This window comes from Rhopalosiphum maidis, chromosome 3, assembly GCF_003676215.2.
Source record: "Rhopalosiphum maidis isolate BTI-1 chromosome 3, ASM367621v3, whole genome shotgun sequence".
Lineage (NCBI taxonomy): Eukaryota > Metazoa > Arthropoda > Insecta > Hemiptera > Aphididae > Rhopalosiphum > Rhopalosiphum maidis.
The window spans coordinates 4,376,256-4,391,666 of record NC_040879.1 but is presented as its reverse complement, the minus strand read 5'-3'; the positions used below and the strand labels follow the sequence as shown (position 1 = coordinate 4,391,666).

Genomic DNA, 15,411 nt, shown 5'->3' with positions numbered 1-15,411 from the left:
TTTTGTTATTAATATTTTTTTTTTATTTAAATATTATAAACAGAAGGATTTGTTGCTTATTAAATATTATATTTAGTATTTTAAGTTACTTAATTTATTTTTATTACTTTTTTATTTTATTTCAAAAGTTATTGCAATTTTATTTTATTTTTATTTTATTGATACATACTCGTATAATACATTAATACGTACTAAAAACTGTCTTATATATTGCAGATAATTAATTAATTTGATTATACATATTATGTATAATTATATTCACTAGTATAGTTTTATTATTACCTGATTGTAATAGTCAATCTTTTTTCTGGACACACCAGACGTCGGAACTTCGTAGTTTTTTTTGTAATGTAGGGACGTAGTTTTTCTAATAGCTCGTCAAATGAAGAAATTGACATTCTATAATACTCTAAAAAATTTTTCGGATACTTTCGAATGTCTCCATAAAATGAAAAAAAACCGATTATTAGTTTCCTGTACTATATTAAATGGATGGATCCAAAACGATCTTTCTGACCTTGGTGGGTTCAGATATCCAAATGCCTCTGCCACTGCAATCACTTTTATTACATTCATATAATAATCGTAATCCATACTAAATCAAAAATTAAAATATGATTTTTATACGGAAGTTCATATTTTTAATAATGATACAGATAAATAACTTGTAATAAAAATATGTAATTGTTCGTTGTTACTTATTTTTAACTTATTTATTTAATAAACAAATTAGTCAATTATGAAGTGAACACTTTCGTGAAAAAACTTAATAATAAATATAAAATAAAATGTATAATAAAAATGTAAAAAATACAATCAAATGATGAGCAAAACAGTACCGAATCACTAAATATTGGTCAACTGAGCTAGTCTGAACGTATAGTGAACGCGAGCAAACCGTGCAAGTATAGTGCATGTAGACCGCGCGGTGGAAAAACGCGCGTCAAAACCGCTCTAGTGTGGCGTGGCCCTAATTTTATACCAATGTTATATATGTTACGGGCAAAGTAGAAAGTCGGGCATTGTGCACAATGACCGGACACTGTGCACAATGCCCGATTTTCAAGGGCAAAGTTGGAATAAGTTAACGTTGCCCGGGCATTGTATACAGTGCCCAATTTGATTTGGGCACAGTTGATTAAATATTGAATATTATATAAAAAATTAAAAATAAAGATATTAAAAATAAATAAAGTTGCACAGATTTAATATTTAGATTATTTATTATTAAATTACAATTATTATTTATTTACTTTATTTATTACCACATACACCACTATTATGACACTTTGAGTTGCATAGACGACCAGATCTTTTACATTTACACCGGTTGGTCTTACACAATGTATGCAAGTACACCTATCGTACCCTTGGCCACCCAAATTGGAAGATTTTCTTGCCACTTCTCTTGAAATGTGTACTGGTGGTACATCATCAGCCTGGATAAACACCTCTTTGCATATTGTGAATTGGTTCTGACTGTAGAGTTGATGTAGTCTGCCCTCGTTTGTTCCAATTTCATATAAATTATCTTTTACTATAAAAAAATTATTAATATAAAAATTATTTTATAATTAAAATTATTTTAAAATTAATTACCAGAAAGTATAACTCCCAGAATACACCGAAGATCACATCTTGCTCGATCCACATCAGGAATTTTTATTTTAACATTTTCTCCTTCTTTTCCTGGAAAAAAACGTTCTTCAGATAAATTCTTCATTTTTTTAGCTTGTACTTTAAAATTTTCAGCAGATTTCGATCGATTTGAAGAAATTGATTCTATTCTCAATTTTATTTGATCGTTTTCATCTTCATCAGAAAAAAGTTCTTTTGCACTGTCCTTATCACTTCCATCACTTTTTTCGTGTTTCTCGTTTATGTTTTCGATATTAATTCCACAGCCTAGAGCTTTTTCTAAATCTTCCTCTGATTTTAAAGTAGAAATTAAATCGGTTGGAATTTGGGTTGATTTTAGGCCAACTTTAGCACGTGTTCCGAACATAGCTTCGTATGGCGAACGTTTTGTACCATGGTGAAAACTCCGATTCTTCATAAATCGAACAAATTTAAGACCTTCGCTCCACTTTCTGGAATTATTATCGGCTAACCATGTTGCGAGAATATTTTGAATATCTTGGTTGGCCCTTTCAACAGACCCTTGACTTTGTGAGTGTCTAGGCTTTCCGTGGACAATCTTAAGTTCTTCCCACATACTACACAACTCAATAACAACTTTATTGGCGAATTCCCTTCCATTATCACTCTGCAAAATTGCCGGGGCTCCAAATGTTGTAAAAATATCAATTAACACGTAGGCTACTTCTTCAGCCCGTTTATGAGTTAACGGTCTAAGAATTACGAACTTCGTAAGGTGATCTTGATAGACCATTATGAACTTGTAATCGTCATCAGGCTGAGCTTGCATGTCTATTAAATCCACTTGACAGCGAGAATTCATTTCTGATGAAAGTATAGGTTTTACAACTAAACCTTTTTTAATTGTACTGCCTTTTTTTTGACAATGGCCACATAAATTTAAAAATATCATTATAGTCTCCCTTGTTATATTTTTATATTTCAAGTTCAATTCATACTCCATACGGTTTCTACCTCCATGTCCCACAGATGTATGTGTTTCATTCAATAGTTGAAACAATTGTTCGTTGTAAACATAATACTTAATTAAATTACCTTCGGATACTGGAACTACTAACTTTTCAATCCCTGATATATTTACAACATCGTATTTTTTAATTAATTTGTAATCATCTGCAGTCTTTTTTGTGGTTTTAGTTTTCACATAATCCACTTTTAAAATTAATTCATCGTATTTTACTTTATTTAAAAATACAGTATTTGCATTTTTGTTTAATAGTAAATTGTTAAACTTCTCAATAAACTTGTTTTCCATTTTATGTTAGAAAATAGTACACAAATACTTGAATAATAGTTAAAAACGTTGACCAAAAGAAAAAATAACACTACACGCAACTGCACTACCTACACTACCATGTCATACTACGCGACGTCGCCGTCGTGACAATAATCATTAGAAAATATCGAATAGGAATTTAACGATTTGATTATGAAATATTATCTACAATACTGTGTGATCTCTTTATCGTTTAGATTACGGTTCGGTTCGTACTATCGCAGCTGTCGCGTTGTCGTGTACGAATAAAATATATAATTATAGTTTTGTAGTGATATTATTACGTATAAATGCAATTTGATATAAAAGTGTGCAGCGCACTGTATAATTCACTTTGCCCACTTGAACCTAGGCAGGGTACACTTTGCACGGGCAATCTAGTACAATGCCCGGTCAATGTATGACAAATTTGAGTATTAAAATGATCATTCTTACATTGGCCAAAATGTTCGGGCATTGTGCACAGTGCCCGGGCATTGTTATACAATGCCCGGATTTCCTACTTTGCCCGTAACATATACAAAACAGTAACGTTTAGTAAAATATTTTTTCAATGTTATAATAATATTTGTAGATGTTACTGTAACATTACTACAAAATTATTTGGCCGCTATTTTCATACTATCCTAACAACATATTATCCATATTATCATAATATTAATAATATAATATTCAGTTAATAATAATTTTAAATATTTGATTAACTAATAATATTTTAACTCAATAGTATTGTAATATTTTAATTTAAACATTATAACAATAATAAAAAAAATATTTTTAATTACTCCTTAATTCTTTTAACATTGGTTTTTTAAAATATGTGTGATTATTGTAATTACATAAACAAATTCAACTAAAATGTTCATTTATTGACCATATTATATATCATACAAATTTTAAATATATATAATAATAATATAATAGTGGAATATCAATATTTTAATTTATATTTATATAATATTATGATCCAACACAAAAATAATAAATGTATCATGAAATAAAAATAAAAATAATAACTGGCGAGTAGTATATATACCCAATATTAACTACATTAAAATAGTAAATATTAAATAATAAAAACTGCAAACTTTTAAGATACAAATCTAAGAATTTAAAAAAATGTAAATAATATAATAATAATGATAACATAATCTTTTAAATATATTAACTTCATAAAAGGCTTCTTGAGAGTTTTTCTTGTTTTTAGGATACTTTTTTAATGCGGAATGGAGTATGGGATAACCAAATTCCTAATGAGTCATCTATTTCTTTTTCAGGAACAACACTGTACTTTACGTTAACTCATATACCATCTAGAATATTCAAAATACAATAATAATAATATATTAGATTAATAAAATAAAATATAGCAAATTTAATAAAATGCAGCATATTTCAATATTTAATTATAATAACTATCAACTACTTATAGTGATTATTTGTTTAATAGTTTTAATTATATTTTACCAAACAAATTCAGTTTAATATGTTTACCTATAATAACACGATAGGTATTTAAGCCTGAAAAACATAGCTTTGAATTAAATCCATGTAACGAATAATTAGATAGCAAAACATCACTTAATATATACTCAATCACCACTGATAATTGAGTAACCTAAAAAATAAACAGATTTTACAAGACAATTGTACAATAGAGGAAAATTATAAGAATTAAAAAGTATAATACCGATGTACTTTTAAAGTTTTCATCAGTCTTAATTTTTGTTTCCAATGACTCTAATTCATCATGATTTTTAATAGGAAATATGTTGTCAAGATTTATGATATTTTTGGCTGATGTATTTTTATTAGCCATCAATGTATTAATATTAATACTGTTTGATTGTACAATACTTAAAATGCTGCCAATGTCATATTTTTTATTTACCAAAGTGTATAAAAGTAATAAACCGTTGAAAACAGGCACGTTGTTAGGATTAAATAATTAGGGTGGCACAGTTATGGCCAATATTTTTCTTGAGTGGCCAACAGTTTTACTTCCCCCCAAGGCCCCACATTAGACACTTATAGAATTATGTTTATATATAGGTATATTGTTTATAATATAATAAAATTGTAATTTCTGAATATAATAATTAGTGTAATTAGGTACAAAAAGAACTAAATTTAATAAATAAATAAATTAGATAATTTTTATCTTAATATTATATAAACCTTATATATAATGATTATAATGTATATGAATAATAAATATATACATAAAATGTATGTTAAAATAAATACAATTTAAAAAAATAGTCTATACTAAAATAATTTTTCGATTATTATGATTTATAGCAAATTTATCTACAACTTCTTCCAAGTCCAGAGATTTTGCTATCTTCTTTTCGATGCTCATCATCGATAAATTTGATAGGCGTTCATCCGTCATTTTATTTCGCATGTATGTTTTAAGTCTCCTTAGACAAGAAAAAGTCCTTTCGCACCCTGCACTTGATACCGGAATTGTAATAGAGATTATAACCATCTTGTATGTTTCATTAAAAATAATTTTATATTTTTCCAATAAATCAACAAAATTCATCAAATTTGTGATTATTATTTGATTTTCTTTTTGGTAAATTTTTATTGTGTTTGGTATTATTTTAAGTTCTGATTTTAGTAATTCTGTATCCAATTTATAATGTTGGGCTAAAGGTTTTAGGTCATCATAGCTCAGAAATTTGGCATTTTTTGGATGTAGATAATCAATAGCATACAAAATACTGGAATTAATGGAAAATCGATTTTCTAACTCGTTAATAATTTTGTCTAAAATTGGCAAAAATAATTTTGTACGAAAATCATTTTTTGATTGAGCTCGTTCATTTTCTAATGATATGTTTTTATGAATAAAAAATGATTTAAACTTTTGAGGAATACGCTTTTTTCTTATTTTTTGTAAGCGTCATAATTAACGATTTTATTAATACCATACTTTCTGCCATTTCGGCAATAATGCCTTGTAAAAAATCACTAACTTTTTTGATCATAGTTAGTATGTTAGAAAATAGTACCAAATTTAATACAAATATAAAATCTATTTGATGTAAAATACCTTTAACGGTAACTGAACGATCTCCTTTATCGCTAATTAATTTATGGAGTAAAATTAATAATGGACTTAGAACTTTTTTAAGACTCAAAGTTGCAAAAACTTGTGCTGTCAATCTGGTAAGATAGATTTTTTCAATTCTACAACTGAATGTGAGTTAATTTTTTTTTGAATGTCAATAAAAAGCGAATGAACTGCCGAACCTGATACAAATACATATATCTCTTCAACCAAATCAAAAAATAATTTTACATCACTAATATTTTTACATATGTCGGCAATAACTACATTTAGTTTATGGTTATAACAATGCACATATATTGCTTGCGGAATTATTTCGTCACGAAATAATGTTTGAACACCATTTAATCTACCGCTCATTACTGCTGCTCCGTCGTAAGTTTGTGCCACACATTTTTGTAGATCTACTGAACATTTTTATAGTATTTCTTTTATATAATTTAATAAGGAAGACGCATTTAATTGTTTAGCAGGTTTAAAGCCCATGAACCTTTCATGTATTGAACCTTGAATATAATAACGTACTACTACTGATAACTGTTCTGTCTTGCTTATATCTTTCGTTTCGTCAACTATAAGAGCAAAATAATTACAACTTTGTAGTTCAAAGCTAATTTTTTCCAAAATTATTTGATTGAAAATACTGATCATTTCATTTTGGATTTGAGGACTGGTATATTTGGCATTTTGGGGAACATCTTGGCCTACAACTTCACACTGTTCATCTATTAAATGAAGAAGTTCCAAAAAATTACCACGGTTTAAGCTTTTTACGCTTTCGTCATCACCACGTTGTGCTATACACTGTGTTCCGGTATATAATAAAACGCTAGCAATGCGTTTAATGTATTTTCTATTTTCTTTTATAAGTTTCAAATAACCCTCATTAATTTGAACAGAAACAGATGGAATACTTTTGGTTTTCATGTTTTTATAAGACACCCACATTACATAACAATTTTTATGGTCTTGACTTTTATCATGTTTTTTTAAACCACTATCACTGAAAGTCGCCTTTTTCTAATTTTTAAATCCTAAACTGATAAATGTTGTTTGATTGTCAAAGTGCTTTGAAAACATTCTACATGCAAAACAATAGACAGCGTCTTCTAAAATACTATATTCGAGCCAAGCAAATGATTTGAACCATTGTTTTGAAAAATGACGCCAACGATCACCAAACTTAGTTTTTGGATAAAATGTTAAATTTGGTTGTGTAGGTCCATTGTTCAAATTTTGAGAAATATCTGAAGGTCCCGGACATTTTTTTCAAACACTAGCAACACTAATTTTCGTATTCGGCTCCGGTTCTTTAATTAAATCGCCGATATTTGATTCTGAATCGCTATTGATATAACTAGGGCTCGGAACTTAATGCACTAAAAAAGTACTAAATATGCATGCATTTATGCACTTAAAAAAGTACAAATATGCTCTAAAAATATGCACTTATATTTAATTATTTTACACATTTTAATTTTCACAAATATTTTTTTTAAATTTATAAATAAAAAAAAAGCAAAGTTATATAAATAATATTTATTTTAATTTTTTTAATATAATTTAAACAAAAAAAAATAAAAATAATAATAAAAAATCGCTTTTAAAATGAAAAATGTTCCTTTAATAAAAAAATGTACTTCTGTCGAGTTATATTTATATACCTGAAATACATAAATACAAATTAGAAAAACCACCAGGTACCTACCTATAATTAAAATGCATTAGATATAATTTTGTTCCTACCTTCAAAAGTGTTACATTGGACCACTAAACTTTTTTTGATGTTTTCAAAATTGAATGATCGCCGATTATCCACCAGCAAAGTTTTGTATCTTGAAAAACTACGTTCAACATCAGTTGACGTAATCGGCACATATTTGAAATATGTAATATCGTCACCAGTCAAATCATCAGGAAGACCTTCCATTGAACTTTCTTGTCTACTTAATATATTTGAAATTTTAAGTATCGTCTTAAAGCCACAATTTTTCTCCAATACATTATTTAATTTTTGAAATACCGCAACACCGATTTTACCCTCACAGTCGTTTAATTTATTTTGAACATATTTAACTGCAGATAGTGCTTCTGATAGTGAAATATATTGTGTTTCAAGTTTCGTTATATACTCCGGTATAAATCCAAAATTTGAATGTATGTATACCAAATTAGCTTCCATATCGGGTTCTTGAATTAACTGTTGAGCTTCTTTAACAGAAATGGCATCTTCAGCATTTAAACTTAGTAATACTCTACGTATAACTTGGTAGTATTTGCAGTAATAGGAAGCTGCGATTATCCATGTACCCCATCTAGTTAATATTGGCTCTGGTGGAAGTGGTATGGCTGGTGCTTCACTTTTAAATACTAAAACACGTGAAGGAGCCTTTAAGAACACCTGTTTAACTCTGGAAATAAGTTTATCAACTTTTTTAAACTTTTCCCGTATATTTTCGGCTACTCTATGGATACCATGTGCGAGACATGTTAAATGTATCATTTTAGAGTACAGTGATTGAAGTGTTTGCCCAGCTTTCACCATGTATGGTGCGGCATCGGTCACAAACAGTAGGACGTCATCATGGCGAATTCCGTTTGGCCAGAGGACGAACATTGAATGATCAAAAAGTTTTAGTATAGTCGAATTATTCGCTTTTTCCAGAACTTCGGTTGTTAGCAAATAAGTTTTTCCCGGCGCGTCAGTATTTAAAGTTCCTATTATAACGTTAGCTACATATCTTCCTTCAGAATCTGTAGTTTCGTCAATCGACACCCATATTTTATTTCCTTTAATTTGTTCTCTTATATTTTTCATAGTTTCTTCGTATATGTCGTTGACATAAGTTTTGCGTAGTATCGAGTCACTAGGAATTTCTCTTGACGTATACTTTTCTAAAAATGATTTTAATTGAGGATTACTTATTTTATAAAGTGGTATGTTTGCCGACAATAATGCTTTACACAAATCGTGTGAAAAAAGATACTTTTTCGGAGTATTAGTTACTAGCTGTTGGATTTCAGAATTTTTGTTTTTTTCGTTTTTTCTAATAACCGCTCGTTTATGTTTCTCAGTGTTAACGTGTTGAGTCACTACAAATTTTCGATCACTATTGACCTTCACTTCACATAACTTACAGAATAAAATACTTCCGTCGGTTTTGAATATATCCGTACCATATTCCAAAACAAAACTATTCAAACGATTTGTCGCAGATTGTTTGGTTTTCGGCATAATGAATTAAAAATAATATAAGTAGGTAATTAAAACAAGAACGACGCGTACAACTACAACAGATAAGACGGACGTATAAGCCGGAACTGACAAAAACATCTAAACCAGCGTTTCTCAAAGTGTGGGTCGCGACCCACTGGTGGGTCGTCAGTCAATTTTTGGTGGGTCGCGAACAATTTTTTGAACTTTATAGATTCCAAGAAATGTATGTTGAATTAATATTATACTTATCTTATTGTAGTAATATAGTAACAACAATTACGTGGGTAATAAATAATAATTCATTTTTTCAAATTATATAGATTCCAAGAAATTGGATGAATTGTGAGTAATAATGATTACTAATAATTCGTCATATATTTATTACGATGGATATTAAATTGTCGTTATCGGAAGAATTCCACGATAAAATACGATTAAGTCGCAACTCGACAACAACGACTATCAGTCGTTAGTCACTAAGTTGTACCTGCGCTTGCTGGTTGTTATTTTATTTACCGTTTGTGCAAGTTTATAATACGTATAGTACTATAGTTTATAATACGGGTGTTTTGTGAGTTCGTTTTGGTGCTATTTCTGCAACAAATTATCAACAAAAATTTGATGATGGATAAATGGTTGATGAATAAGCGAACATTTGAAACCACTGAAGATGAACCTTCAACTTCGAATTTAAATATAAAACGGAAAAAAGTGACGAGAAAGTATGATTCAGAATACCTGAAAATTGGTTTTTCTTGGAATGAAGATATTGATGATCCACGACCACAGTGTATTATTTGTTATGAAATGCTTGCAAACGAGAGTATGCGTCCTAATAAATTACGTCGACATATTGAGACCAAGCATTTTGATCTAAAAGATCAGCCACTCTCTTATTTTGAAACAAAGCTGAAAGAACTAAAAACGTCCAAAACAAAAATTATGCAGTTTACCAAGGTCAATGAAAAAGCTATGCACGCTTCGTACCTGATAAGTTTACGAATCGCAAAAGCTGGTAAACCGCACACAATCGGAGAGAATTTAGTGTTGCCAGCGATAAAAGATGCAGTTGGAGTAATGTTTGGCGACAAGAGTTCTAAAGACGTTGAAATGATACCACTATCAAATGATACAGTTGAACGTAGAATTAATGAAATGTCTCAGTGGACAGAAGATGAGTTAATTCAAAGAGTTCGTAAAAGTAGCTTTTTCTCGCTACAACTAGATGAATCTACCGATGTTCAAGGTTTATGCCAGCTGCTTGTATTCATACGTTATATATGGAACAATGGACCTCATGAAGATATGCTGTTTTGTGAACCAATTATTCGAGGTACTAGCGAAGAAATCTTCAACACCCTTGATTCTTATGTCAATAAAAAAGGTCTTGATTGGGTGAAATGTGTCGGATTATGCACGGACGGTGCTAGAGCTATGTGTGGTAAAAATAGTAGTGTTGTAACTCGAATGCTTGAAGTTAGTCCGAATGCATTGTGGACTCACTGCAATATACACAGAGAAGTTTTAGTATCAAAACACATGCCGGATAACTTAAAAAACGTTTTGAACACTTCTGTGAAAATAGTCAACTTCATTAAGACAAGGCCATTGCAATCACGCTTGTTTGAAAAGTTGTGCGAGGAGATGGGAAATTCTCATAGATCACTTCTTTTACACACTGAGGTACGTTGGCTGTCAAGAGGGAAAGTATTAACACGACTTGTGGAACTCCGTGAAGAAGTTGCATTGTTTCTAAAAGAAAAAACTGATTTGGCACAATTTTTGTACAATGAAGAATTTATTCTGAAGCTCACGTATTTAGCTGATATATTTTCGAAACTTAACGAACTAAATTTATATTTACAAGGAACACAAGGAGCCGATATTTTCGCGGTTCATGACAAAATTAAAGGTTTTATGAAAAAACTTACTTTATGGCAAAGCAACATTGAAAAGCAAAATTATGATTGCTTTGAAACATTTCAAACTTTCATAACTGAAAATGATATAAAAGTAGCTGATGACATAATTAGCCATATCAGTTTGCATTTAATTTCGTTGAAAGATAATTTTAATTTTTACTTTCTTGAAGAAATGAAAAAATATGAACAAAATAGCTGGGTTGTGAATCCGTTTCAGAAATCTATATCCACTGGGATATCGACAAAAGCCGACGAAGAACTCATAGATTTATCAGAAAATTCATCTTTAAAACTTCAATTTAGCCGCAATAATGTGATTCAGTTTTGGCTGTCGTCTCAACAAATATTTCCAATTCTTTCAACTGAAGCTATAAAAATATTACTCCCTTTCTCATCTTCATACATGTGTGAAGTTGGATTTTCGGCAATGGTGGGCATCAAAAACAAACATCGAAACAAGCTAAAATTATCGAACTCCTTGCGTTTGAAAATAACTAAAATTGACGTCGATGTCATTGCTGTTATTAACCATAATAGAAAACAAGCACACACATCGCATACACCTCATTATTAAAAGTATATTTGTAAAAATATATTAATGTACTATATAAAATTAACCTATAAAATACTAAATACCTAATAAAAATGTTTACATATTTATATCATACAAATTTTGTTTTTATTACCTACTTTTTGAAAAGTGAAACAATGTGGGTCGCAAAAAATTTTTCGGGGGAAATTTGGGTCGCAGTACTAAAAAGATTGAGAAGCACTGATATAAGTCTATTAGTCTTGTTAACCGTGTTCACTGGCAGTGTAAGGAAAATCAATCAACAGTTTAAAAATCATTAAAAATGCTTATTTTTTTATTGAAATGATGAATGATCCTGAAACTAAAGACTTTGGAGTATATTTCAAACGTAATAGTATATTCCGCTTTATTTTAAATATTATTAATAATACAATGTATGCATACCGTTGTTATTAATTGTACATTTAAACATTAATTATAGTCACAGTAATTTAATGCTACATTAAATAAGTACAAGTCATATTTAAAAATTAATAATATATATATATAATTTTACGTAAAAAAGTTAATAATTGTTAAAAATAAAATTTTTAAATATTAACTTCAGTAGCTTCTTCCAATAAAAGTTCTTGTTCATCTAGAAATTGTAATAAACATAAAAACATTAAGGAATAAACTTATTGTCAGTCAGAATTTAAATATTGTTTATTTACTAGGATATGAGCCAATTTGCTGAGTGATATATTCATCAACTCTGTGGCCAGCTCTTCTTAAAAAGGTTTGAACCATATCATGTTCATTGTCAGTCAATAATTGTTCAATAAAATTGTTAATTGCTAGAGTATTTAATTCTCTAGCTCTAGAAGAAACACCAGAACAAATCTAAAAAATTAAATCAAATTGTATTTTATTTCAATAGCTAAGTAATTATTATTATTAAAATGTAGAGAATGCCATACTCGCGTGCATTTTCTCCATCTTACAAACGCATAACATAGCATATTGTACATTCTGAATAATTAATTTAATTCTGTTATGTTTGATTTTAAAGTAAACTAATCTATTTATTATAAAGGTTATTTTTTATGTATTATAGGCAAAGTAAAAGCATGTTATGCTCATAATTCGCTTTGAACTTATGAAACAATACATGCGAGTATGGTGTTCTCTTAATGTCAACCTTACAATGTATATTTTCATATTGATTGAAACTTAATGGAATTCAATAACGTGTTGGTTTTCTAAAAACCGTATCTAATCTACATAAAAAAAAGAACTATTAAGTATGTATATATCTTATGACTAAATATTGACATGCATTTAGGTAAAAATAATTATAACCAATTTTTCTGAAATTCACAGGTAGTTTTAAATAATATTAGATCCCAAAGTGATGCCATGTTTACTCAAAAACAGTTATTTTTCCAAACCTATAACATAAAATTATTTAACACAAAAACAGCTTCATGGCAAATAAGATTAAGTAAATATATTTAATGAGTCCTTTTATCTTATTGATCTTGAAACTAAGATTTTTTTCTGTCTGAAACTTTTTATTAGCTATAAATAAACAAATATATAATAGTTGTATTAGCATAGACACTTCCATTTAACTTGCAATTCAAAATATAACAAATAAATAAACACAAGCTATCCACAGTTATATTAAACTATACCGATGAACTCCCAAATTTTTAGATGAAGTTTAATAAATATTAAAAGAGCAGCGTGAAAGCTTTTTACATAATTATTCGTCCTTATAGTCTTATTGAAGACGGTAAATCTCTCTGGACGAATTCGTACAAACCAAAAACCAAACACATAATTATGTAAAAATGAGTGGAATGCATCAGCTAACTCCGGGTACTTGATTATGCAAATCAAAATTGCATTGAAGCCATCCAACATATTCGGCATTTGACCGTTCCTATCAGGTGGAAGGTATGGCAAAGCTAGTATCTGTTAAACAACGATTAAATGAAAATAATAATATTGTTGATATTCGAAAGATGCGAGCAGCAATATTGTTGGTCTTCACAAGATTATAAATCCCCACTTTCTTGGACCTTAAATAACGGAGAACAGCCTGTTTGAGGAATTTAAAAATATTTTTATTGGTAATTATTTAATTACTTATATACATATAATAATAAATACATAAATTACTTGTAATTAAATTAATTATAGATAAATTCACTTTACAAAAATGAAAATAGCAACCTTGGTGAACACTTTCTTTAAATATTGATTTAATTGCATTCATTTGGGCTAACTCGAAATCTGTAATTATTATTACATTGTGGTAATTGAATGGTACAATTTGACGGGTAAATTTGAATAATGCCACATATATTTCTTCTGTTTTACCATTCAATAAAGCATACACTAAAGGGAAACTTTGTAAGAATAATATAATTATACTAGAGTAGTAATGTATACAGTTAATGATAAACATTTACAAAATTTTTGTAAATGATTTGAAATGTATATAGTTGGTAACAATCCCCATCCAAAGTTTTTGGTACAGTTTTAAACGTACTGTCACAACCAGCTATTTTTACCTATAAACAAAAATTATTATAGTTTATGATGTTATCAAGAAATAGTCTTATTCAGAGTAACTCACATTTTGTAATTCACACTGAATTGTTTTGATAAATTCAATATTTGAAAAAAGTATTTCAACAAATGTCCCTTCTGGTAGTAGCAGTAGTCCTTGGTACAACCTTTATACACAAAATACCAAGTAGAATAATAATTACCAAATCGTACTTATGGTTAACTTGTATGGACATAATATCTATCATATTATACTCACTATTTCCATTATTTAATGCACTGTTATGTCTTATAAATTATGTTTTTTTTTATTTTTTGGCTTTTGCTAATTTTGTATTTGTATACATAAAATAAAATAATAATATAATTAAAGAACAAAACAGAAATAACTTATATTTTTTTTCCATCAATTTACTTCTAAAGTAAACATATCCCAAGTTATCCTGGATAACTTCTTCCCTTCTATGCACACTTGAAATTAACTTGTAAGAATTTGGTCGAACTCCAATTGGCCAAAACTGAATATTATCTATAAGAGAATAATAGCTTAAATGGTTTTGTTTTGTATATTTGTTGTTTTATTAGCTTATTTTAATATTATATTGCTTATTATTAAATTATCTATTGTCCAAAAAATAAACTATTGATTAGTTTGAATGTATATTCTAATAAATAAATGTATAATGTACAATATCAGCAACATCATTAGCCGCTTCAGCTACGTTTTGAACTGAAAAAGTAAATTAATGAAAAAAAAAAATATTAAATAATATTTTATAAATTCTTACTTGGTAAGATATAGTCATAATCAATCAAGTGTTGTTGAGACTTCATTTTTTAATTTATTTTTAAAATATAGTAATCCTCAAAATTGAGTATAAGTATTGAGTCCAAATAAGTATAACTTAAAATTTAAGTCTTAAATAATCAAGTAGGTTAAACCAAAAATACGGGAACTGAATTATTTGTTAAACCTTAAAACTTAGCTATAACTTAAGAATTTTTTTTTTTGTCAATTTATTTGGGAAATATAAAATACCAATTTTGCAACAATTGATTATATTGTTATATTTCCAATATACCTGCTATAGTACTACAGTATTATACTGTAATAATTTAATATATCTATTTAACAACTTTAGAATACTACATATTCTCTGATCTTAT

At 28.5% G+C, this 15,411-nt stretch overlaps 4 protein-coding genes and 1 pseudogene across 4 annotated transcripts; 1 reads left to right on the top strand and 4 right to left on the bottom strand.

The window, feature by feature from the left end:
- Nucleotides 1-1,241: 1,241 nt before the first annotated feature.
- On the bottom strand, nt 1,242-2,497 carry LOC113560042 (SCAN domain-containing protein 3-like). The gene is made up of 2 exons (XM_028188623.1): nt 1,600-2,497; nt 1,242-1,537 (listed from the first exon to the last, which is right to left on the bottom strand). Exons 1-2 carry the CDS (start codon nt 2,459-2,461, stop codon nt 1,242-1,244), a joined length of 1,158 nt encoding a protein of 385 aa, XP_028044424.1. The 5' UTR covers nt 2,462-2,497.
- A 1,608-nt stretch (nt 2,498-4,105) lies between these two features.
- Nucleotides 4,106-4,754, bottom strand: LOC113560207 (annotated as a pseudogene).
- Nucleotides 4,755-6,431: 1,677 nt separating this feature from the next.
- LOC113560041 (zinc finger MYM-type protein 1-like) lies at nt 6,432-6,941 on the bottom strand. Its single transcript, XM_026965823.1, has one exon. The coding sequence runs from the start codon at nt 6,939-6,941 to the stop codon at nt 6,432-6,434; it is 510 nt and encodes a 169-aa protein (XP_026821624.1).
- A 2,914-nt stretch (nt 6,942-9,855) lies between these two features.
- Nucleotides 9,856-11,727, top strand: LOC113560040 (zinc finger BED domain-containing protein 5-like). Its single transcript, XM_026965822.1, has 2 exons — nt 9,856-10,372; nt 10,457-11,727. The coding sequence occupies exons 1-2, from the start codon at nt 9,856-9,858 to the stop codon at nt 11,725-11,727; spliced, it is 1,788 nt and encodes a 595-aa protein (XP_026821623.1).
- Nucleotides 11,728-12,275: 548 nt separating this feature from the next.
- Nucleotides 12,276-15,078, bottom strand: LOC113560039. Its single transcript, XM_026965821.1, has 9 exons — nt 15,033-15,078; nt 14,635-14,773; nt 14,312-14,411; nt 14,146-14,246; nt 13,883-14,084; nt 13,686-13,771; nt 13,357-13,645; nt 12,399-12,567; nt 12,276-12,322 (listed from the first exon to the last, which is right to left on the bottom strand). The coding sequence occupies exons 1-9, from the start codon at nt 15,076-15,078 to the stop codon at nt 12,276-12,278; spliced, it is 1,179 nt and encodes a 392-aa protein (XP_026821622.1).
- Between the last annotated feature and the right edge of the window lie 333 nt (nt 15,079-15,411).